This window comes from Lolium rigidum, chromosome 4 (assembly GCF_022539505.1).
Source record: "Lolium rigidum isolate FL_2022 chromosome 4, APGP_CSIRO_Lrig_0.1, whole genome shotgun sequence".
NCBI classification, from domain to species: Eukaryota; Viridiplantae; Streptophyta; class Magnoliopsida; order Poales; family Poaceae; genus Lolium; species Lolium rigidum.
Window position 1 is genome coordinate 270,668,982 of NC_061511.1, and position 21,906 is coordinate 270,690,887.

General features: G+C 42.2%; 1 protein-coding gene across 1 annotated transcript; it reads right to left on the reverse strand.

The window, feature by feature from the left end:
- Nucleotides 1–2,376: 2,376 nt before the first annotated feature.
- On the reverse strand, nt 2,377–21,635 carry LOC124707746. Its single transcript, XM_047239424.1, has 14 exons — nt 21,237–21,635; nt 20,667–20,735; nt 20,456–20,563; nt 17,224–17,289; nt 16,460–16,603; nt 15,427–15,474; nt 11,014–11,120; nt 9,705–9,779; nt 8,094–8,145; nt 7,407–7,981; nt 6,291–6,497; nt 6,086–6,206; nt 3,148–3,279; nt 2,377–2,732 (listed from the first exon to the last, which is right to left on the reverse strand). Exons 1-13 carry the CDS (start codon nt 21,618–21,620, stop codon nt 3,211–3,213), a joined length of 2,025 nt encoding a protein of 674 aa, XP_047095380.1. The 5' UTR covers nt 21,621–21,635; the 3' UTR covers nt 2,377–2,732; nt 3,148–3,210.
- Between the last annotated feature and the right edge of the window lie 271 nt (nt 21,636–21,906).

Below are 21,906 nucleotides of genomic sequence, written 5' to 3' on the forward strand. Positions count from 1 at the left end.
GGGGGAATATTTTGGCGATAAATGGATAAGGACATTGACTCCGGTGGTATTGTTTGTAAATATTTGAATGTGTGACAACACTAGACATTCATATGTTTCACTTTAATAGTAAAGATTTTAGGGCGGAGCGTCCAGTTGCCCGAGGCGTGGGGAGCAACGTGAGGGCCAACTAGACGGGGGTAAAGACGTCGAGGCAGAGAACATTGTGGAGGATGGACTCACCTTCTAGCTCGATGCGACACCGACCTGCCGTCACCCCGATCTATCGCTGCAACCATGATACGAGAGAAGACGAGAGACGGGGAGAGGAGCTGGAGCTGGAGAGAGATCTGTTTCCTCTGGTACATCGCACCATGCTCGCGGGTGAAACTTTCGTCGGCAATGTTGAGAGAAAGCTGGTCCGGAACTCCGGGTGAGATGGAAGTGGAAAAAGGCTACGGGAACTACAAGAAAATCTTAAATAGTACTCGCATGAATCGCCAAAAGATATCAAGTAATGCTCGCCTAGAGCCAGTTGACGTGGTGAGACTACACGCGAATAACAAACTCCAGATGCGGTAAGCTAAAAAAAAAAACCCGCAGTGCATGCATGAATAACAAACTTCCTTTTGAACTTGGCGAATAACAAACTCCACATCCCTAGGAATACTTCATGGGGAATATTTTGGCGATAAATGGATAAGCACATGACTCCGGTGGTTTTATTTGTAATTATTTGGACCACACACATGTTTCACCTCAATAACAAAGATACTTATTTGTTTAACTCATCTTAGTTTTTGAATTTCCAGAAACGTCCCCGTTGTTCCCGGCAAGGAGTGCATGGTGAATTGTTGGTGCCTTTTTTTTTCCTTCTCACTTTCTCAGGGTCAGTCTATATGTGGTTTGATCACAACCCACTTTTTTAAGTGCACAACCCACATTTTATACTGTGTGAATTTAATCTAGGGGAACGATTAATTCTAGCCTAATTACAAGTAATCTGAGTTTGAGATTTGATTAGTATGTATTTAGACCGATTATATGTTAATTATCCGTGAATGCCTACCAGCTATAAGATTTGCTGGCACGTTGTGTTCTTCCTAAAATTTTGTTGGCATGTTTCTTCGTAAATGAATTAAGCTGATAACCTAAATGAATTGTATCTGGAGTGAATATATGGTGCTCTTGACTAAAATTTGTGGACTTTAATGCCGAGTAAAATGATAAAAGGGTTATGTAATATATTTTTGTAATCTGGTACAATGTTTCGATCAGTACATCTAACACCCTGATTCATATATAGAGATCACCATAGAAATGCAAAACATACTTTGTATCTTATTATTCATTCGAATTTTATCTCATGTTGCATCCAATACCATTTCCATTAATTTTAATGATTTTATATAAATACTTATATATATTTTCACAGCAACACGCGAGGTACTCATCTAGTTAATATAAATAGAAAAGGGGAGTGATGTTTTGGCACCCGGGAGTTAAATTTCATTTAAAACACACTATTAAAATGTTAAAAAACTCGGACACAAAATTAATGAGTACGCCTCGAAATTCTACACGTTTAGAAAGTGGTTCCATGAAAAACCTACATTTTTAGTATCATGTGTAAAAAAGATAAATTTTGGTGAAAAAAAGTTTCTGTACTTGACGTTTTTTTTCTTCACACAAGTCACAAAAAATGTTAGATTTTCGCGAAACTTGATGTACGCACGTAGAATGTCGATACGCAAGCGCAGAAATTTTTGTTCGATTTTTTAAAAAATTTCAAAATATTTTTTCGGTGGCAGGAGCATATGCTTCCATGTGCCGAATTAAATTTCTCATAGAGAACGGGAAAACTCACTTCTTACCCTTAATGAACTGACCAAGTATAAACAGGCCAACTATTCATTTTAGCTATGATACAGGAGGCCTAAGTTATAGAAATGATTGATATTTTTGGAATAATTCAGCACTGTGGACATGGCTAACGAAGAATCTAAAACAAAGTCCTAGCTGACATGATGTTAAAAATTAATATAAATACTCTCTCCTTTCCATGAAAGGTATCTGAGATTTATTAAAATTAAATGTATGTAGAAACTAAATCATAAATCATGTCTAGATGCATCCGAATTTAGACAAATCTTTAACATGTTTCATAGAACTGAGGGAGTAGAAAACTCCCTTCTTACCCTTAGTGAAGGGTCCTAGTATCAACGGCCTACTCCCTACTGTACAGTTTGCCTATGATACAGGAGATGCCTAAGTCGTAGAAATGATTGATATTTTTGGAACAATTTAGCACTGCGGACATGGCTAACAAACAAGCTAATACAAAGTCGAACTGCACAAGGCTAGTTAAACCGTAATGCAACAAGGGCTAACTGAGGAGGGCAAAAGGAGCATGTGTTAAATATACAGAATCCTCATATTACTCAGAACTAAATACGACTAGAATAATGGAACAGACGTCCACTTTACAAATACGAAAGTGCCAGAAAACATCATCAATAACCCTTCTCGCCACTTTGGCCGCTGATGTTTTCCTTACTCCAGACATATAATGAAATACTGTATAAAAATTGTATCTCAGAACGAAAGTTTGAAAGGAAGATCTGGAAACCAGGAGTGAGAACAATGTCCCATAAGATTAGCCATACCGCAACCTAAGACTAGAATGGGTAATAGAATGTATCTTGCTCGAATGCTTATTTACCAACTTCTGTGACTCCGGTGAACTTCAAGAACTGTTTAAAAAAATGAAAGCAGTATATATTATAGAATCAAACAAAATGATTTTCCGCAATAAAATCAACCAGAAAGTAGAAACAACAAATACTGGTGAAATAACACATCACAGATTAATCAACGGGAAGCAAAACATACAAACTAACATATAAATGAAGGGTAAGATGACGGCTGACTACTGAAGCCAGCTAAGAGACCACTGTCTGAAATAACCATTCACTCACCCATGCAGGTTCTGTTTTAAATGATCCACACAGTTAACAACTGTGGAAAATTAGTATATCTGGTAATAGGGCAATTTGTGACTAATGCACAAGAGTTCACAGAGATGATTAGGCGATATCTTTGGTTCCATTTTATGCATGTTTAATTTTTGAAAGAAACTTAAGTAGATAGAAGAACAACAAAGCATACCTTTCATTTCAAGAAAGAAGAAACACCTTTGCGCGTTTTACAAAAATCATCATCACAACAAATTCAGGGCTTATCACCATTCTTCAGTACGAGGTGTCCTTCAGCATTTGTGATGCAGATCTCAGTCACAGCCTACAAGTAACAAGATGATGTGAAAAAAAGTCCATAAAAAACCTTTACATGCCTAACAAATTAACAATACAGACATTCCAAGATATCCCACCCAGAAGGAAAATATGGGGAAACTGACCCGATGGTCTAGGTTTGGCTCAGTTGCCCAGTAACTACCCTGTGTTGAACTCTAACTCTACTGTGTGATTTGCAGAAAAGATTGAGAATAGACTAGGGGTAGCGCGTGAGGCTTAAATTAAGGTTACCAAGAAAAAATGATTCTCAAGAAACCAATTTTTATTTAGATTGGGAGTTTTCAAAAAATTGAAAACCCATCTAGTTTGTGTGTGGGACCTTCATTCTCTTTTGTGGGAAAACCCTACAGCTGGCTTGTGAAGGTTTGTCACGAGACTGGGAGTCCCCCACCGCTCTTCCTCGAGTTCTCCAGATCCGGGGCCAGCAGGCCCCTCCACTCTCCTCTCCGGCGCTGGCCGGCAGCAAGTAGGGCGAGGGTCCACCCCTGTACAATTGGTGTCTAGAGTTTAGCCTGGTGCTTGGTTTTGGCGTCATGCCGGTAGTTTGGAGTGTTTCGCCGGTGCTTCGGGACAGACTCCAGTGACGTTTGACGGTGATTCTCTTCCTCGCGGTGCTCCACTGGTCGGAGACGTTGATGAAGAGTGGTCGCGCCGTCAGCATCTCCTTCAACAATAAGGTCCATGTCTGTGTTGGTGGCGACTCAGCTGTCTCTGGCAGGGTTCATCTTCCGCCTCCAGGCCGCCATGGTGGCGGGACGAGGCGGCAGAAGGCTGATGCTGCTGGCGGATGCTGGGGAGCTGCAGGGAGTTCGAGGTGCTGCAATTTATTGGAGATCATCCTCGATGGCCCAGGTTTGGCTGTCGACTCAACAAGCCGTAGGGCGGCTGCTCCAGCTCCTGTCGCAGTGGTGTCAGGATTTCAACCTCCTTCGGAGGCCCCTTCGTGGATTCACGGCGACGCACCGCTTCCTGCGGAGACCAAGTGGTTTCGTCCCTCTGGTCCCGGCGTGGAAGGTCGCTGTTCGAGTCCACCGTCTGCCAGCGGTTGCAGAGGACCGGATTGCGTTTCTGCTCTTTTCTTTAGGGTCCTATTTGCATCTGCTGAGGTCCTGTTTGTAATAGCAATAGTTCTTGTGGACCTCTTTGTAATTTCTACTGCACCGCTGTTTTAATGAGAAGCACCTAGTCCCTTCGGGGCCATTCCCAGTTTAAAAAAAGAACCAGCTGGCTTGTTGATACGGTGATGGAAGCACAGAAGATGCCAGTGATGCAGCTCCACCGAAACCCCATCTCCAGATTTCTACCCTCGAATCGGCCCCTCTTCCCCCGGTCTCGCAAAACCCTAACCCCACAAGTCAGTGAGGGTTCTCCGTCCTCCTGCAGGTGGACGGCCGGTTCAGCTTGAGATGCGTTGCTGCTACCCATTTTTTTGGCGAACTCATAGCAATGCATGGCATATTTGCTAGTAACTTGTATTAGGCTAATGCTAATTTAGTAGCTACTGCTAACACACCTTGTCTATCATCACATCACTGACAGCGGGCACTACCCTACCTTAACCTTGTGCCACTTCACCAAGCACTCACCAACTATCAACTGGGCCCCTCACCTATCTCCAACCAGATCAGTGGAGCTTGCCAAATGACTCTGCATAGTAACATTACTGGCAGTGGTTCTTATACTAGCACAACTCTACATTTAGTTCAAATTTTCTTCTCTCCAGTATCCAGACTTGTTAATAATGGTGCTTATACAAAGAGTAAAGCCTGTTATAAACCTTGAGTTTGTAGGTCCAGTCGAAATCAAACCCGGAACTTCAATTCCCTGAAATCAGCACCCCAAACTCCAGTTCCCAGTCATTAGTTGCTACACGCTTGTTTTAGATCGGGATTTGCTGACGTGGATGCAATCAACCCTAGGAGGCTAGGATTGTTGGCCAACAAATCTGAACAGACAATCTCTTTGCAAGGCATGGGCCGAGCATTTCGTCGAGCATACAACAGGCACAAATTACGGTGGGTAGTGGCCACCGGAGCGCAACCTCCACGCGGGTGTCACTCGGCCGCGTCGACGCACTCCACGAGCTTGAGCTGCCTGCAGGATGGTTAGGGCATGTGTCATTCGATCCTCATCTAAGCCAACAACCAGGATCTCGAGGCTACGTTCACCGCATCAGTCTCGCTGTTCGGCGCTGCCGGCACCAGAAACAAAGTCTCCCGGCGGCACTCTTGCTTGCTTTGCGACTTTGCATGCCGCGACGATGCATCAGCAACTGCCGGCGAAGCGCACGCTGCCAACCAGATCCTGGCCTAGTGGTTCGCGTCGCGGCCGCTAGGCATGATGGCGCTCCCACGCTGGCGGAGGATGACGACATCGGCGGGGGGCTGCATCTATGCTCACACCGTCGCACGCACTATGCGGTATGGATTTGCTTCCACCGATTTAGCTTTGGATGCGAGCGTCACTGGCGTTGGGTGGGCTGGAGAGCGCGGCCGAAAACTGCGGCTCTGTTGGGAAGCGTCGCCGCTGCTCAGTACAGAGAGATCAAATACAAAGGAAGGAGATGAAGATGACAAATATGACATGTGGGTCATGGCTATCAGCGAGAGAGATTAGACGAGGTTAAGCAAACACTCTGAAGGTTAGGTGTTTATTGCAACTTCTCGCTTCCCCCAGTAACTAAAGGAGTACTAATACCAAATAGCAATAGAATAAATTGGTTTTATGGAGCTGTACAAAGAATTATTATGCAACACTAGTGCAAAATTAGCAATAGTTAATTTAAGACACACCTGATGGTACTCCTTGTCACTAACTTCTCTCTTTAGAATTCTCACAGCATTATCAAGAATCTCCTGCTTCTTTATCGTTACATTTGGTTCTTTTTCACGGAATAGCTTAATGATCACATTCCTGCAGGGAGAAAGTAAATTAATAAGTACGGAGCTCCTGTCATTGTCAAAATGGTACTCAGTGCCGTTTTCAAATTTGCAGTACCTCACTGTACCCCTCTCCTCAGTCCTTTGAACATATACATCATGGACATCAACAGCAACAACTTTTATTGAAGCCTCAAGCTCTTTACGAGGAAGTGAAACACAAGTTTTTGCAGCATTTGACAGAGCTTGGAACTTTGCTCCATCCTTCCTGTCAGAGGCATACTTTACTGCCAAGTGCCTCAAGTCTCTAACTACTGCCTGAAAGCTACAGTGAACACATCCAACATTATTGCAATTGAATAGTTCGAACATCCATTATGGAAAAAACACATATGTTGCATGTTAAGGAAACAAGAAAGCCACTGAGCCAGCATACATACAGAAAATTAGCACCGAAAACATACTTCGTCAGCTACTCGTGTCATCTTATCTATTCCACGCACTGGAAACGTATATACTTAAGCATAGCATGTACATGAGGTATTAAGGCTAGCAATAACAGCCAACATATATAACAGCGCATATACAAGACACCAGTAACTAGTAGTCTAATACAGTGGTAAGGATGTACTGTACATAGTTAGTTCAAGAGCTCTAAGGCTGGTTTGCTCTCTGGCAACAAGTTAACTTCACATGTTCAGGCTAAAATATTTCCATGCAACTGCAGGTTCTTGGAGCCTAGGAGTGTCTCATCATCGTTTTGTATGCCAAAACGTATATCATTACTGCAAAATCTTTTAAGAGCCTGGCTTGGTATTTTGATGTAGTCCTGCTTTCTCAGCATAACCTGCCACGCTTGCCATCACTGTGCGATGCGATGGAATTCTCCCCTGACTAAAATAGCTATAACTCGATGCAAACTAATATGCGTGAGCAATGACCCCTACACTGGAGTGCTCCACATAAACCAGTAGTACAAGAATAGACAATGCTCGCATTTTCTTGACGGCAACAAACACCTATAGATACTTGCTGATATGACATTAAATCAAACAATCTTGAGTTCTACAACCAAGAGTACAGGTCAACTAGAGATGCTTAGTTTCCTTCAATTGTCATACCAACAAAAATAAATGAACTTCAGAGGGTACAAACATACTGGAAACTACTAATTTTAAAGTGAAAATCAGACGATATAAAAGACAAGATAACCAGCAAATGACTTAACAATTACCTGCGAACTTTATTGGCGATGAAGACACTATCCAAGACAGAGCGCACATGGTTTTCACTTCCTTGAACAAGGCCATCCCTGGTCTTACCCACAACTGGATCCGGGCATTTCCCGGGAATGTTAGACCTGGCTGAATTCTTGGTTTTACTTTGTTTGGTAGTGCTATATTTCTCTAGGGTGGCAGCCAAAGTTGCCTCGCGAACTGACCAAGTATTTTCTTGCTCCCTGACTATGTGGGAATAACGTTTTATGAAGGATAAATCTGCTGCTACTATAAATTTATAGTCTTTAAGCATTTCCCTTCTTTTACCCAGTGGATTCAATATCATATTCCTTGTTCGCACATCTCCGAACAGTTTGTCTACGATTTCCATAGGTATGGATTCTTTTTTTGTAAATTCGAGTATAATTCTATCCCTTTTGGGAGCATGTCCATCATCATACAATAAAGAACTTTTGCAGACCCATAAACCACGCACCAAATCTGCATACACTGGAAGAATTTTCAGAACTTCTTCCTCTGAATAGGTTGGAGCAAGATGCATTAGAGCATCAAATCGATTCACTTGTGACACCTGATTCAATTAAGTGAATGAAAAAAGAAGTCAAGAAAACAATTAGAGCCTTTTGTTGGTTTGTTCTTCTATCTCATCTCAGAATTGGAAACATCCTGTCAGTGAATCTAACCTCAGAAAACCATTTCTTCAGGCGCTCCTCCAGTGGCAGTAAAAGCATCTCCCTGTTATGCAATGCAAGTTAGAAATAACTTGCGAGTTGAGTTGAACGGTAGATCTCAAGCTCCAAGTTAAACAACATGGGGAAGAAAAAAAATGATATAAAGCTACACAGTATACACGTTCCAATGGGGCCTTGCAAGATTTTAACTGAAGGCAACCTAGACACAAGGAAATGGAACCGCATGCCCATCACGTTGATACTTAGTTCAAGATAAATAAAGACATCCGTGTGACTAGTTACGGTGGAAAAGATAGATTAGCTTGGACAGACTCTACATCCAATTGTGATATATCTTTAGTTGCCACCTCTTTATGAATTATGACTATGTAAGGACGTCAAAGCTATCAAGGAGTAAGCAAGAATCGTGGCATAACACTTCTTTCTCCCTCCCTCTCGCTGGATCTAGGGCTTGACTAATTTTAATGTCAACACAAAATAACTTCTCATACGACTTTCAATATTTGCATATAAATAGCATTGAATAATTATACAGCACACTCAGATGCTATTTAGTATATCAGACAAAAGAAGAATCGTTTCTTTCGTGAAACGCAAATGAACTTCGTGTTTCATTTCATTGAAAAGGTAGAGTTTGGTTTACAATCCTCCTAGGAGGCATGATACAATAATATTCTTCTGTTCACTGAAATCGCTGTGAGAAGAACGATTTCATTGGCACGATATTTTCTTAACAAGACTGCTAGAGTCGAACAGCAAAGTGAGCACCCATTTCATGAAGAAATGTTCAAACATTTAATTAAGTGAAAATTGGCCAACTTTTTTTTTGGCAAAACATATATATTTACGGGAATTGCCTCCAAAAGATACATGTCTTGCCTTGCCTCAATTGCATATAACACAAAACAGCCTATTGATCATTTAATAGGAAGAAAAAACAACCTGATAGGAAAAGTGAAATGAAAAGGCTTCCACCAAATGCTGTACGCTTATTTGTTTCTTTTTAGTCTCAACCAGATATTAGCATGTTATTAATGCAACCTCTAAATTATTTTTGTCATGCACATGCATGCATGCCGTAATGTAATCCGTGCCATATCCATGTCACTCTCCTACTAAATACTAATGCATTCCTATGTCTTCTCACAAATTATTGGGAGTCCAGATAGTCCCTGGGACACTAACTCGTAGAATAGTCACAAATATAGTTAGTCAAGTATTCCAGTTCAAAGCAAAGTACTGATTCACAACAAGTTATGCGATGAGTTGACTGCCTCTTAATCAGAGTACCTAGTGATCACTGAAAAACGCTAGCTATTGTGGCAAATCCATTTGTTCATCCTTGACTGCAATTACTAGGGACATAATCTAGAAAGTCATTTCAATAGAAAAAACATGCATGGAAAATATTTATACTTCCATATATGCGAAAGTAACACTTCATAAGCAGAAATTTTCCATAAATATATTAGCAAAGGAGGGCTGCTCCCCTACAAAAACTGAAAACTCCACCAGACCCAAAAAACCAACTAAACAGAAGTATACAAAGAAATGGCAAGATCAGTTGAACTTGTGGAGGAAAGGAAATTATGTAGTCTGCACCTTAGCGCATGGCATCTGTTCATATTCTTGCTGCCTGTCGGCCCTCCAGGACACAATGACAATGCATAATCGGATCTGCAGAATAAATTTGGAAGTTATACAAATAAGTTATCAGTTCCAACCGGATAGTAACAGAAAATGTTGATTGTTGTATATATTTGAAAAATTGCACTGTACCTTAGTATCATTTTAATGATTCTCAGTGCCGAAACAATACATAACATCATGCACACTAACAACAATAATAACACAAGAAATGGACAATAGACACAAAATTGGCTCCAGGGCGCTGTTATTTTGTGCAAATTGATCATACACACTGTAAACATGGCATTGACTCAATAACACTACAAAAATCATGCCCATTTGCTAGAACACACATCAAAATATTGCTTCCGTAATATTAGCGTGAACATCTCACGAAACATAAGCTTTGCCATGATCCTCTTCCATTTGTTCTCCCTTCCCCTCTATCTGGACTGTCCAAATCCGTGAACGTAAAAGACAATACCCCCTGTCCATAGAATGGACTTGTAAAGCCTGGGATGAACACTTTGCTGTGCCATGGATAAGCACCAGGGCCATCGTAGGAAAGATACTCTTGGCTGGCAGCAAAGAGATGCATGAACTCCTGCCAGCCGGCAACGGATGCACTGTGGTGCCATGCTGGAGAACTCATCATATTTTTAATCAATGGTGTGTTATGGTAAATGGATTTTGTAGTTAACTTCATGTTTTGAAATGTTACTGAGCACTTCACACAAAATAATGGTGTCCTAGAGTCAACTTTGCAAAAGGGCTAAACCAAAAGTAATAAAATCAATGTAACTGATATGTCTAGCATTGAAAGTTCCATCTGCTAAGATGTTTTCTAATTAGTCTGAGTTTGCAGCGACAACAACTTCACTCAAAACATACAAAGATATTGACCAGATTTTGCCAGCAATGCTTCAAATCATGTAGCCCTAAAGGAACCTAACAATATTAAATCTCTTTCCAAGAACTCGTCAAAAATGGGTTGCCAAACTAGAATACAGCTGAAATTTGATTGCCAATGGGACAATTAGGCTCAAACTGAACATGCAGAACAGTCTGTTGTATATTATATTCTTGGTGACTCAGCTTACATGGCCACGACATATTTGCTACAAAAGCAAATACAAATATGTACTGGCAATCTTCTGCCACATGCCAATGATTAGTCATATATATAGCTTAGCTTATGTCTGTGCTACATATGAATATATTTTGCTACATCACACAATGTTACTCACAAAACAATACCAGGAACAACTATCACAACACTTACGTGCTCATTGTGAAATCTATAGGCCTGCTGTCATTTGCTATCATCTCAGTGTCATACTTGTTTGCAATGTGACTCCCAGCTGGTTCGTATGTGAGAGATATCCATGGCTGAAATGACAAACGAAAAAAGGCATATCAATTATTTCTGAAGTTTAAATAACAAAATGGTGTATGGTAAGAACACAGAAGATACTAAACTTCATTCCATAATATAAGGCATAATTTGATGGTCCAAATCCATGGTTTAACCATGGAGTGTGTTGTGGCGCAACATAAGCTTGTGGTAGCCGACTTCCCTTTCACTGTGATGCAGGATAAAGGCATCAAAATCACAAGAACGAAGTGGTGGAAGCTCAAAGGGGAAGCACAACAGACCTTTCAGGAGAGGATGATCATGGAAGGACCATGGAACGAAGAGGGAGATGAGGATAGCATGTGGGTGAAGATGGGTACTTGCATCCGAAAGGTAGCTAGGGAGGTGGTGCTTGGAGTGACAAAGGGTAAGAAGCCGGAAGCTAAGGACAGATGGTGGTGGAATGAGGATGTCCAAAGGGCTATCAAGGAGAAGGAGTGCTACAAGAGTTGGCACCATGATAGAAGCACAAGCAACATGGTGAAGTACAAAGAGGCCAAGAAAAATGCAAGGCAAGTGGTGAGTGGAGCAAGGGGGTGGGCCTATGATGAGCTATATGATAGATTAGGCACAAAGGAAGGCAAGAAAGATATCTACAAGATGGCCAAAATTCGTGAGAGGAAGATGAGGGACCTCAACCAAGTTAAGTGCATCAAGGATGAGGCTAATCGACTTCTAGTGAAAGATGACGAGATCAAGAATAGATGGAGGGAGTACTTTGATGGGTTATTCAATGATGAGAACAAGGGCACTATCCCCAAGTCTGGATGACTCCTTTGATGACACCAATAGGCGTTTCGTGCGGAGGATCCAAGAGCTTGAGGTTAAAGAGGCCCTCAAAAGGATGCAAGGAGGAAACACCATTGGCCCTGATGATGTCCCAAACTCCCAATGGAGGTGTGGAGAAGCCTTGGAGACGTGGCAATAGTATGGCTAACTAAACTATTCAACCACATTTTTCGGTCAAACAAGATGCCCGAAGAGTGGAGGAAAAGCATATTAGTACCTATCGTCAAGAATAAAGGAGACAAAGTTGTACTAACTACCGAGGGATTAAACTTATGAGCCATACTATGAAACTTTGGGAGAGAATCATCGAGCATCGCTTGAGGAGAATGACGAATGTCACTAAAAACCAATTCGGTTTTATGCCCGGGAGGTCGACTACATAGGCGATTTTCTTACTTCGCCAACTTATGGAGAGATATAGGGAGCAAAAGAAGGACCTACATATGATGGTCTTCATCAACTTGGAGAAGGCGTATGACAAGATACCAATCCAAGGACGGTCAAGTGGTGGGCGCCGGAGAAACACAAATTCCTAACAAAATACATTACCCTTATCAGAGATATGTACGATCGTGTTGTGACAACTGTTCGCACAAAGTGATAGTGAGACTGATACATGTTTCTCCACGAGAAATTCCTTGGTCTACATCAAGGGTTAGCCTTAAGCCCATACATGTTTTCCTTGGTGATGGATGAGGTGACCAAGGATATACAAGGAGATATTCATTGGTGTATGCTCTTTGCTGATGATGTGGTGCTAGTAGATGAAACCACGGCCGGCGGGAATAGGAAGTTGAAGCTATGGTGGTGCTAGTAGATGAAACCACGGCCGGCATGAATAGGAAGTTAGAGCTATGGAGGCAGACGCCGGAGTCGAAGGGGTTTAGACTTAGCAGGACCAAGACTGAGTACATGCGATGCAGCTTTAGTGGCGAAGACGGAGATGTCAGATTAGAAGGGCAAATAGTGCCGAAGAGGGACACCTTCCGATATTTGGGATCAATGTTCCAAAGCAATAGGACAACAGTTGGACCGGCGATGCTATATGGGGCAGAATGTTGGCCAACTAAAAGACAACACATACAACAAATGAGTGTTGGAGAGATGCGCATGCTACGATGGATGTGCGGCCATATAAGAAAGGACCGAATTAGGAACGAGGTAATTCGTGATAGGCTAGGGGTGGCCCTCCAGAAGCGGAATTCAAAGGATTATGGAGGAGACTAGAAGGGGTAGAGGACGACCAAAGATGACTTGGGCGGAGACGGTAAAAAGAGACTCGAGGGATTGGAATATACCTAAAGTCTTGGCTCTTGATAGGACTGCATGGAGATCAGCGATCCATGTCCCGAAATCTTAGTTTACTCTCTTTTTTCATCTTGTTCTTGTTTTTAGCTTCCTTTTATTTCTCCTGGGTTTCATATCTAGCCTACCCAACTTGCTTGGGAAAAAGGCTTTGATGTTGTTGTTGTTGTATGTTACACAAAATAGACATTAGATTTGTATTAAGAAACTTTTGTATTATTGTGATTTTGTAACTATTGAATATTGTATGAGTAACTTGCAGTCAAAGCATGGATTTAACAGTCCAAATCTGCCTTATATTTAGTTTATCTCGTGTACTGTGTGTTCTTTGTACTATGTGTGTTTTCCAAATGTATACGCCTGCATTTTCTGTCCAACCACCATACGCGTCAGAGCCCAAATCCAGATATGACTGGCTGCCTCAACACCTAGACGATCTTACCGGATAGGATGGGCTTTAGAGTGGATCAGTTCGACGTCACACGAAAGTTGCCGAGCAACTTGTAAATGCACAATTTTGCATTCATTTTATTTTGGTGGATCCGAATACATTGCTATTTGTTCACATATGTTGTACTTGTAAATGCACATCTTGGTACACATTTTATTTAACTTAAGTATATTGGGCTTAATACTATATTTATTTATAAACCAAGATCTTTCTCATACCAAAAATTGTTGAAGTATCAGCATTTTGTATTTGTGTAATAATACTAGGGGTGTTAACAGATTGGATCGGATTGGATTTTTCTCATACCATATCCATAGCCATGCATTTTTCTACCGAACTACGGATTCAAATCGGAAATGGGGCAGACTCGGACCGGAAACAAAATAGTCGGATATATGCTCTCATCGATAGATAGCTATAGTTCTTGCAAATCTTGAGAGATTTAAACTTTCAGTCTTGTATAGTTAAGACAAAAGATACATAATGCGCTAAAACTCAAGCATTGATAGAAATTTAGAGCTAAACATGTTCGCCAAATGAATTTGGTAACTCAATAACTACTAACCTTGCAAGATTGGCCTTGGCTTTTGACTTAAAAATCGGATTATCTGGTTTAAACCTTCGAATTATCCTAATTAAATTTCGGATAATCCATATCCGCATGGTATTTGCTATACCGTATCCAGAGCACCACTTCGGAATCGGATATCCTTATCCACCGGATTCTTTAAAATCGAATATGGATACCTTAAAACGGATTCAGAGGGTGCGGAAATTATCCTATCCATTTACACCCTTAATTAATAACCCCTTGATTTATGGCATCCTGCTACCACGAGGTGCAACTACCGGAATACTGTATGGCTGATCACTCACAGCAATCAAGTAGGAGACAATAGGAGGCAAGATCAGCAATATATCACTTACCCAGTGGATGGTCAAGATCACAGCCTAATAATAGAGTTGGCATTGACACCGTCAATAATGTTGCAGATCCACCTTACAAGATATGTGAAGGGCCAATTTGTTGCTGAACTATGACATGTCACGTTTGTTTATAGCTGTTGTGGAATACAAATGCATAGTGTTTTATTTGGCAAATTCGATTACAAGTTAATTACCTCTCCCAAAAGCATTGGAGGCTATTGCATAATTAGATATGTTGCCCTTGTTTAGGGCTGTTGTGGAAAATTCAGTGTCATGTTTGTCTGTTTGGCAAATTCGACTACAAGTTCAATACCTCTCAAAAAAGCATTGGACGCTGCCACAGAATTTACTGTTGTGCTCTTTATTTCTAATTATGTATCTTATAGTAACACCAGTTGAAAACTCTGTACAAATTAACAAAAGCAGGTAGCCAAATGTTGATGTATATCAAAGTGATTCCTCTTGACTCAACCACTATTACCATATTTCACCTCAAAAACCAAACAAACCTGAAGTCATTCTAGTCAATTTTTGTGTATCTAGGGCCACACACTATTTATACCCAGAAAATGTTCAGCCTTGTAAACTAGGAAGCCTGAATAGGTTCAAAAATTAACTAGCAAAATGTCGAAACAAAACAGTGAGGGAGCCGAATTCAGTAGAGGCTTACTATGGAGAGAACCAAGACTACAAGACCCAAATTTCAGTAGAAGATATAACAAAAATGAACTGGACCAAAAGAAAGCCTAGAACGTAAGAAAGGCAGAAAAAATTACATTAAGTACAAAACTAATATCCTTATTACAAACCTCAGATTCCTCAGCGCAGTCCTTGGAACCATCTGAGCGCTCATTTCCCTGGGAGCATAAGGTAAGCGATCATGAAGACATGAATAGCCGCTCAGAGCTAGCAGCAAAAAGGCAACAGTCTTAACATTACTGCAGCCCTTTCTCTACAGAAATAAGCGGGGTAGTTCAAGAATATGATGCTCAAAAACAGCACACAGGGAATACACTACATACACCAATAGGAAAGGTGTGCCATATTTCAGTATCCATCTGTTCTCCTCAGTGTTATATATTAAATGCGCACATTCACTAAGCAAACCTTAGATCATTGACAACAGAACATTTTTCTCATAATCGCAGGAAAGTACGCATTCAGATGTTGTACCTGCTTAGCCGAGCCTCAGAGAGCGAATACCATACATGCAACTTTTCTTGCAGAAGTTAATACTGAAAGGGCTAACTCCAATAAAATACCATTTTAAAAACAGACAGAAATCATCTGTATGCTACTCTAACTGTTGCCGTGTTGTTCCATGAATGTCGAGTAACATGGGAACCAGAGGTTGTTATGTTGGCAAAGCCAGTTCACTGTCACCAACACGCATTACGAAACATTATTGTATGGCTCAATTTGTTACATTTTAAGAGGTAGCTTTCAGTTACTCCTGGTTGTCTAGATAACAGAAATTGTGGCTAGGTAAGATATTTCGATGTTCATCAAACTTGTTAGACTGCTCATAGTGGGAGTAACTTAGGTAGTAACATCACACGTTTCAAGGTATTTTGGTGACATGGCATAGCAATAAATGAAGAAAGAGAAGGAGGTGGTAACTAGCTATGTTACCATAACATCACACACTCCAAGATAAAATGAGTCTACAAACTAATAAATGAGACTTTGCATGATACCATCTCTAAGTTACTTTCCACTATGAAGGTAGTAACTTGAACTAGTAACTTATGCATGATACCACCTTATGTTACTCCCCACTATGAGCAGCCTTATGAACACACAACAAAATAGTAGCAATGCTGACGAGAACTAGTGCCGCACCTTAACTGATGGAGCCGCTGGACCACCTGTACGAACATTTGTTTCTACCCGTTGTGAAGGCTGCCTAGTATGTGATCCACCAGAATTTAGATGTGACATGGATGGTCGCAGTTGCATCACTGCATCAATATGATTTAAATAAACCTGCGAAATAAAGCAAGGGGATCAATTCTGTTCATTTACATCACATGACCAAACACCTTGCATTAATCAGTTGCCTAGCATAAAAGTTCTTTCAGAAGGTACAGGTTTTCCTGCAATGGGTAGGCTGTGAACTATAGTTACTATCCAACAGGTACAAGAAGCTAATTAGGGACAAAACAAGTTAACAAACTCAGTACCACTAACTCGTGTGCAATTGTTTCAATGTCTGGAGCGTAGGAGTACTAGCCTTATCTGACTGCATGTACATCAAGTTCCACCAGAACGATTAAAATATATACAGTACCAAATCAATCTGTTCATAATTCAAGAGCATGCTAATGAATACTTCAATTTCTCTCGAACAAGGAGATGGATTAACCTCTCAATCTAATACACCAATAGAACCATGAAGAACAGGTCTTTATACGCAATTGCAGGTTAAGGGTTTAGTTCAATATTCATGGCACAGTTGGCCAAAGCAAAGTGAACCACGATTCATTTTGTTCGATGTTCATGGCACAGATGGCCTAAGCTAAGTGAGGCACACCAGAATTACATATGCAACTTTCGTGGCTAATTGGCCATAACCATATATACATAAAATTTGTTCTGGTACTTACCAAGTTGCCTCGAAGAACCCCAACTGCATAATCAGTCACATCAGCTGCTTTCGATGATGATAGTGTCTGCAACAACATAAACCCAACGATATCAATGAAATTATTCAGACATCCCAGCTGGGGAAGAAAAGAACTGTTCAGATGAAAACTGAACTACTGCCCAACGAAGAACCAGCATAAGGCTCTGTTTGTTTGGGCTCCTCCCAGCCGCTCCAACAGCCTATGGGCTGTGGAAGCCGGAGCCCAAACAAACACCACTTTTTCGGCCAGCTACACGCAGCGGCTTGAGCGGAGCGCTTCCAAAAATTGCACTACAGACCAGAAGCTACGACTTCTGTGTTTCTTCCAGCCGCAGCGGCTCCAAACTCTGAGTTTTACTGGTATACCCTCCCACCAAATCACATACAGCAACAAATATGCCCTCGAACCGGTTCGGCTCTATTCCTTCCGTCTCCCGAGCGAACAGAGCAGAAGAGAAGACTTGCACCACCACACCCAACGGACCACGACCCAGTCAATCTACGGCGACCGGCGCCGGCGCACTCCTCCGGCGGTACAAAAGGGAATTCCCGCCGCCTAAAACCCTGTCCCCGATCTCCAGCACCTCCAATCGTCACCGGCCGCGCTACCTGGTGCCCGCTCACGCTGGAGCTCCCAGATCCGATGCTGCCCCTAGCTCCGATTCCCCCGACCCCGAGCTGAGCTCGTGCGACCAGACCACGCCACTAACTCCTGCTGCCCCTGCGTTTTGATTGCCGCTGCAGTCAGGATAGTGCATCTAGGCGTGCTGTGCACTTGCTGCTGCTAGGCTACTCTATTGCAGATGTGGTGTAACGCGGTCAGATAAAAAATGCAGTCAAATTGTTCATGCTAAAATTGGTGTATGCAGGTGGGTACATGTGTTAAAATCAATCAAATAGCTCACTGCCATGTGTTAACAAATGTATGTACGGCTGTACGCTACGCACTACGTATGTTACCAAATGGTTGTCTAGTTAAATATAGTGAAAATTTCCTCAATTGCCGAAAAAACGTTACTCAATCATGTTGTTTGTGGTACAGTCAACACTTAAACCCGATCAACACAACTATAAGGGCATTTAGGTCACTTTAACAAATTTTGGTGCAGCCACGGCTACACTGGCAGCCGAAACAAACAAACATCAGACAGCTCCAACCTTCCAGCTCCAGCTGGCAGCTACCGCTGATTCTGGCAGCTGCAGCCGCGGAGCTCCAGCTCAAACAAACACACCCTAAGAGCTACTCCCTCTGTTCCAAGTTAATTGACTCGGCTTTGTCTAGATACGCATGTATCTACACACTAAAACACGTCTAGATACATGTGAAGTTGGGTCAATTAATTTGGTACGGAAGGAGTAGAAATGGAACATATACAAACATACTAGCTTCAGTGCTACAACCTCCATTCGGAAATAAGTGATTCAACTTTGTGTGGATACGGATGTATGTACACACTGAAATGTGTCCAGATACATCCGTATCTAGACAAAGCTGAGTTACTTATTTCTGAACAGAAGGAGTATATTGCATTACGATAGAATTCAAAAAGAAAGAGCCTGCTTGCTTGGATGCCAAAACTTGGCTAGCCAATGTTTTGGCGAGGCCAAAAAATTGGTCATCAATTGGTTGGTTACCAAATTGCATTGCCTAGCTCTAGAAGAGACAAAGTTGCAAATTTCTGGCGCATATAGCCATTGCCAAATATTGGCTTGTCAATACATCGGCTAGACAATTTTTGGATGCAAACCAAGCATGCCCATAGCGTAGCAGAATCCAAGATGTGACGGAACAGGAAGATGTGAGTTCGTTTTCCCTATTCCACTACTAGCTGAAGTTACTCGGTACTATAAATGCTAGCCTTCTTGTACCAATGAATACATCAACATATCCGCAGTGCAGCAATTTCCAGAACCACTTAGTCAAGATGATCTCAGAGATTGTTATCTACATTCTGAAAGAACTTCCAAATTACAATTACTGTACCACGTAATATTAAGCTTTGTTGCCATAATAGAACTAGTTGACTACAACAGTACTCCTGTAGCACCCCCCACCCCCACCCAAAATACAGACCTAGATTCTGCAGCACAATACATGAATGAGGAATGGCAAAAGGATCAGCCAGGAACGTAATCGGCAAAAATCAACCAACAGCAACACCATGCGGTATTACTCCATGTGTTATACAAGGCGAACTCTAGATGTGAGCACAACATAAAAAGAGTGCAGAATCTGCAGAAAAATCATTCAAGCATACTGAATTTAATTATTATTACAAAAAGGGAGGGAACTACTATGACAATGGCATTCCATCTGTTGACTCTAACCCTTGATTGGGGGCGAATGAACCTGGGTCAGGGGTCACAGCATCGATCTGAAATCGGTGCTATTATGGTCCATAGGTTGCCTTTAGCATAACTTACAAGAACCACATTACTCCAATACTCCTCTCCTCCCATCCCCTCACCTTCTTTTCTGCTCATGCCTCCTGCCGATCAACCAGTATTTATTTTGCCCTCTTCCAACGGGTTTACTCTGCTCTACTCCTTTATATTCAGATAAAATAATTTTGTGGCCAGTTGGCTAACAGGGAGCATTCATCTTAATACTTAGGAGACTTCAGGGGATTATTGCTTGATTTTACCACATCAAGGTTTCTCTAAAAAAAATTGTCCCCTATATTAATAGTATTAACAAGAAGTTGACAGGGTCCTAGACTTGAAATCCGTGCAGCTTGACAAAGCACTTGGGGCAGCTAGCAGGGCTTTTGACTAGCGCCTCTCTCATGCACCAAGCCGCACCCTTTGCACTTTTGACAGCACAAATAGGTAAGGCTATGGAATAGCGACAAGGCCAGCTATGGATGTTACTCTGAATAAACAATCAACATGATTTTTTAACACAAAACTAAATAAGCAGAAAGCACATGGACAAATTATCCATTCAGATAAATAGTAATAATTTATAATAACGAGATAACATCAAGGAGAAACCTATGGTGCACTAAAAACAGCGATCGTCGAGTAAGTATCCATAAATTAAGCTTACAAATATAAATAACAATTGCATGGATAATGTAAGCTTCAACAATAAATTTCACATAAAATTACTGAGCTCCCAAGGAATCATACATAGTTAAATATCATAGAGAAGCATGATAAATAATCCAAAGAGTTAAGTCTGTAATAAATTATGTGACAGTAAGACCCACCTGCTTTGTTAGTCTCACAGATGCAGAAACCTCTGGGTCGTAATTATCACTGTGAGTATTGATATCCAAATCTACTTCAACTTCTGAGCTCCGCGGCTTCACGCGAACCTGATTTGATCATAATCCTTTTAATGAAATAAAAATAACTAATATGCTATCAACTGATAGACATTAACCATGTAAAGGGAGATGCAGTTAGCAGGGGTCGTACCTCCTTACATATCTCATTAAGCTCATACGGGCGCCAGCATGGCCTCAGCGGATATTGCATAATGTAAAGCTGCGAAGTTCCCATATACGAAATTAAGTTCAGAAATAGATATAACACAAAGAAGAGCAGTCTACAGGTAAGCATTAGAATAAAAGTCGATAAGTACCAAAGGACCGCAAAGGTCCGGCATAGTTCAGTTCAACCAAACCAATACAAAAAATCGATAACAGACTGAGATAGCCCTTTCATAGTCAAGCTACTGTTGTCTATCTTAAAATGATTAACCAGATTCAACTACAGTAGCTAACTTGATATGTACATCGAATAAGTTCAGCAAATATACAGACCTCTATTGCCACTGGGAGAGAGAATCAGATCACTATCAAAATGGAAATGACATATAAATAACAACACTTCATTAATCATCAGTGATACTGAAAACTAAACCAACCAACGAAGCATTGATAGCCACAGCAGAGTCAATCAGGCCGCAGAATCATGCAAGCACTAACAGCAACTTACAAAAACCTAATGAACAGGAACGGAGTGAGCGAGCGTGGAATACTTTACCATGGTGTCCTCGTCGAAGGGCTTGGGCGTGAAATACACATCGATCTCCCGCACCACGAAGTCCTCGTCCTCGACCTCGTGATCCATCTCATCTGCGCCCACGCCAGCGCTCACCGCGTCCGTCTCCATCGCGTCCACGCCATCCTCAGGTAGCGGGGCCGCCGCCGCGCGGGGCTCATCCTCCTGTATTGGCTCGGGCGCGGGCTCGGGCGCGGGCTCCGGTTTTGGCTTTGCTTTTGGTTTCGGCTTAGGCTTGGCCTTCGGCTTGCCCTTGATGTTGGGGGCGAAGCGGGTGGAGGGGGCGGCGGCGGCGGCGGCGGCGGAAGAGGCGGGGCCGTCCAGAGAGGCGAGGTCGGCCATGTCGATGTCGGCGTCGATCCCCATGGCCGCCGCGGCGTAGTCCTAGGGTTTCGTGCCGGTGGGGGTTTAGGAGAGTAATTTGGACTTCGGAGGCGGGGGCGGCACGGCGGAGACGGCCAACGGCGGAGGCGCGCCTGAAGTGGCGCGGGCGACGGGAGCTGGGTGGAGGCTGCGTGGCGGCTTGTGGGTAGGGTCTCGGACCTCTCCGGCAGTCTCCTTTTTTTTCTAGGGGACTAGGGGAAGGTCTCGTGGTCTCGGGTAGTCGGTTTGGTGGCCCAGTGCGTCCTGCAATTGGGCCGGGCCTCTTGTG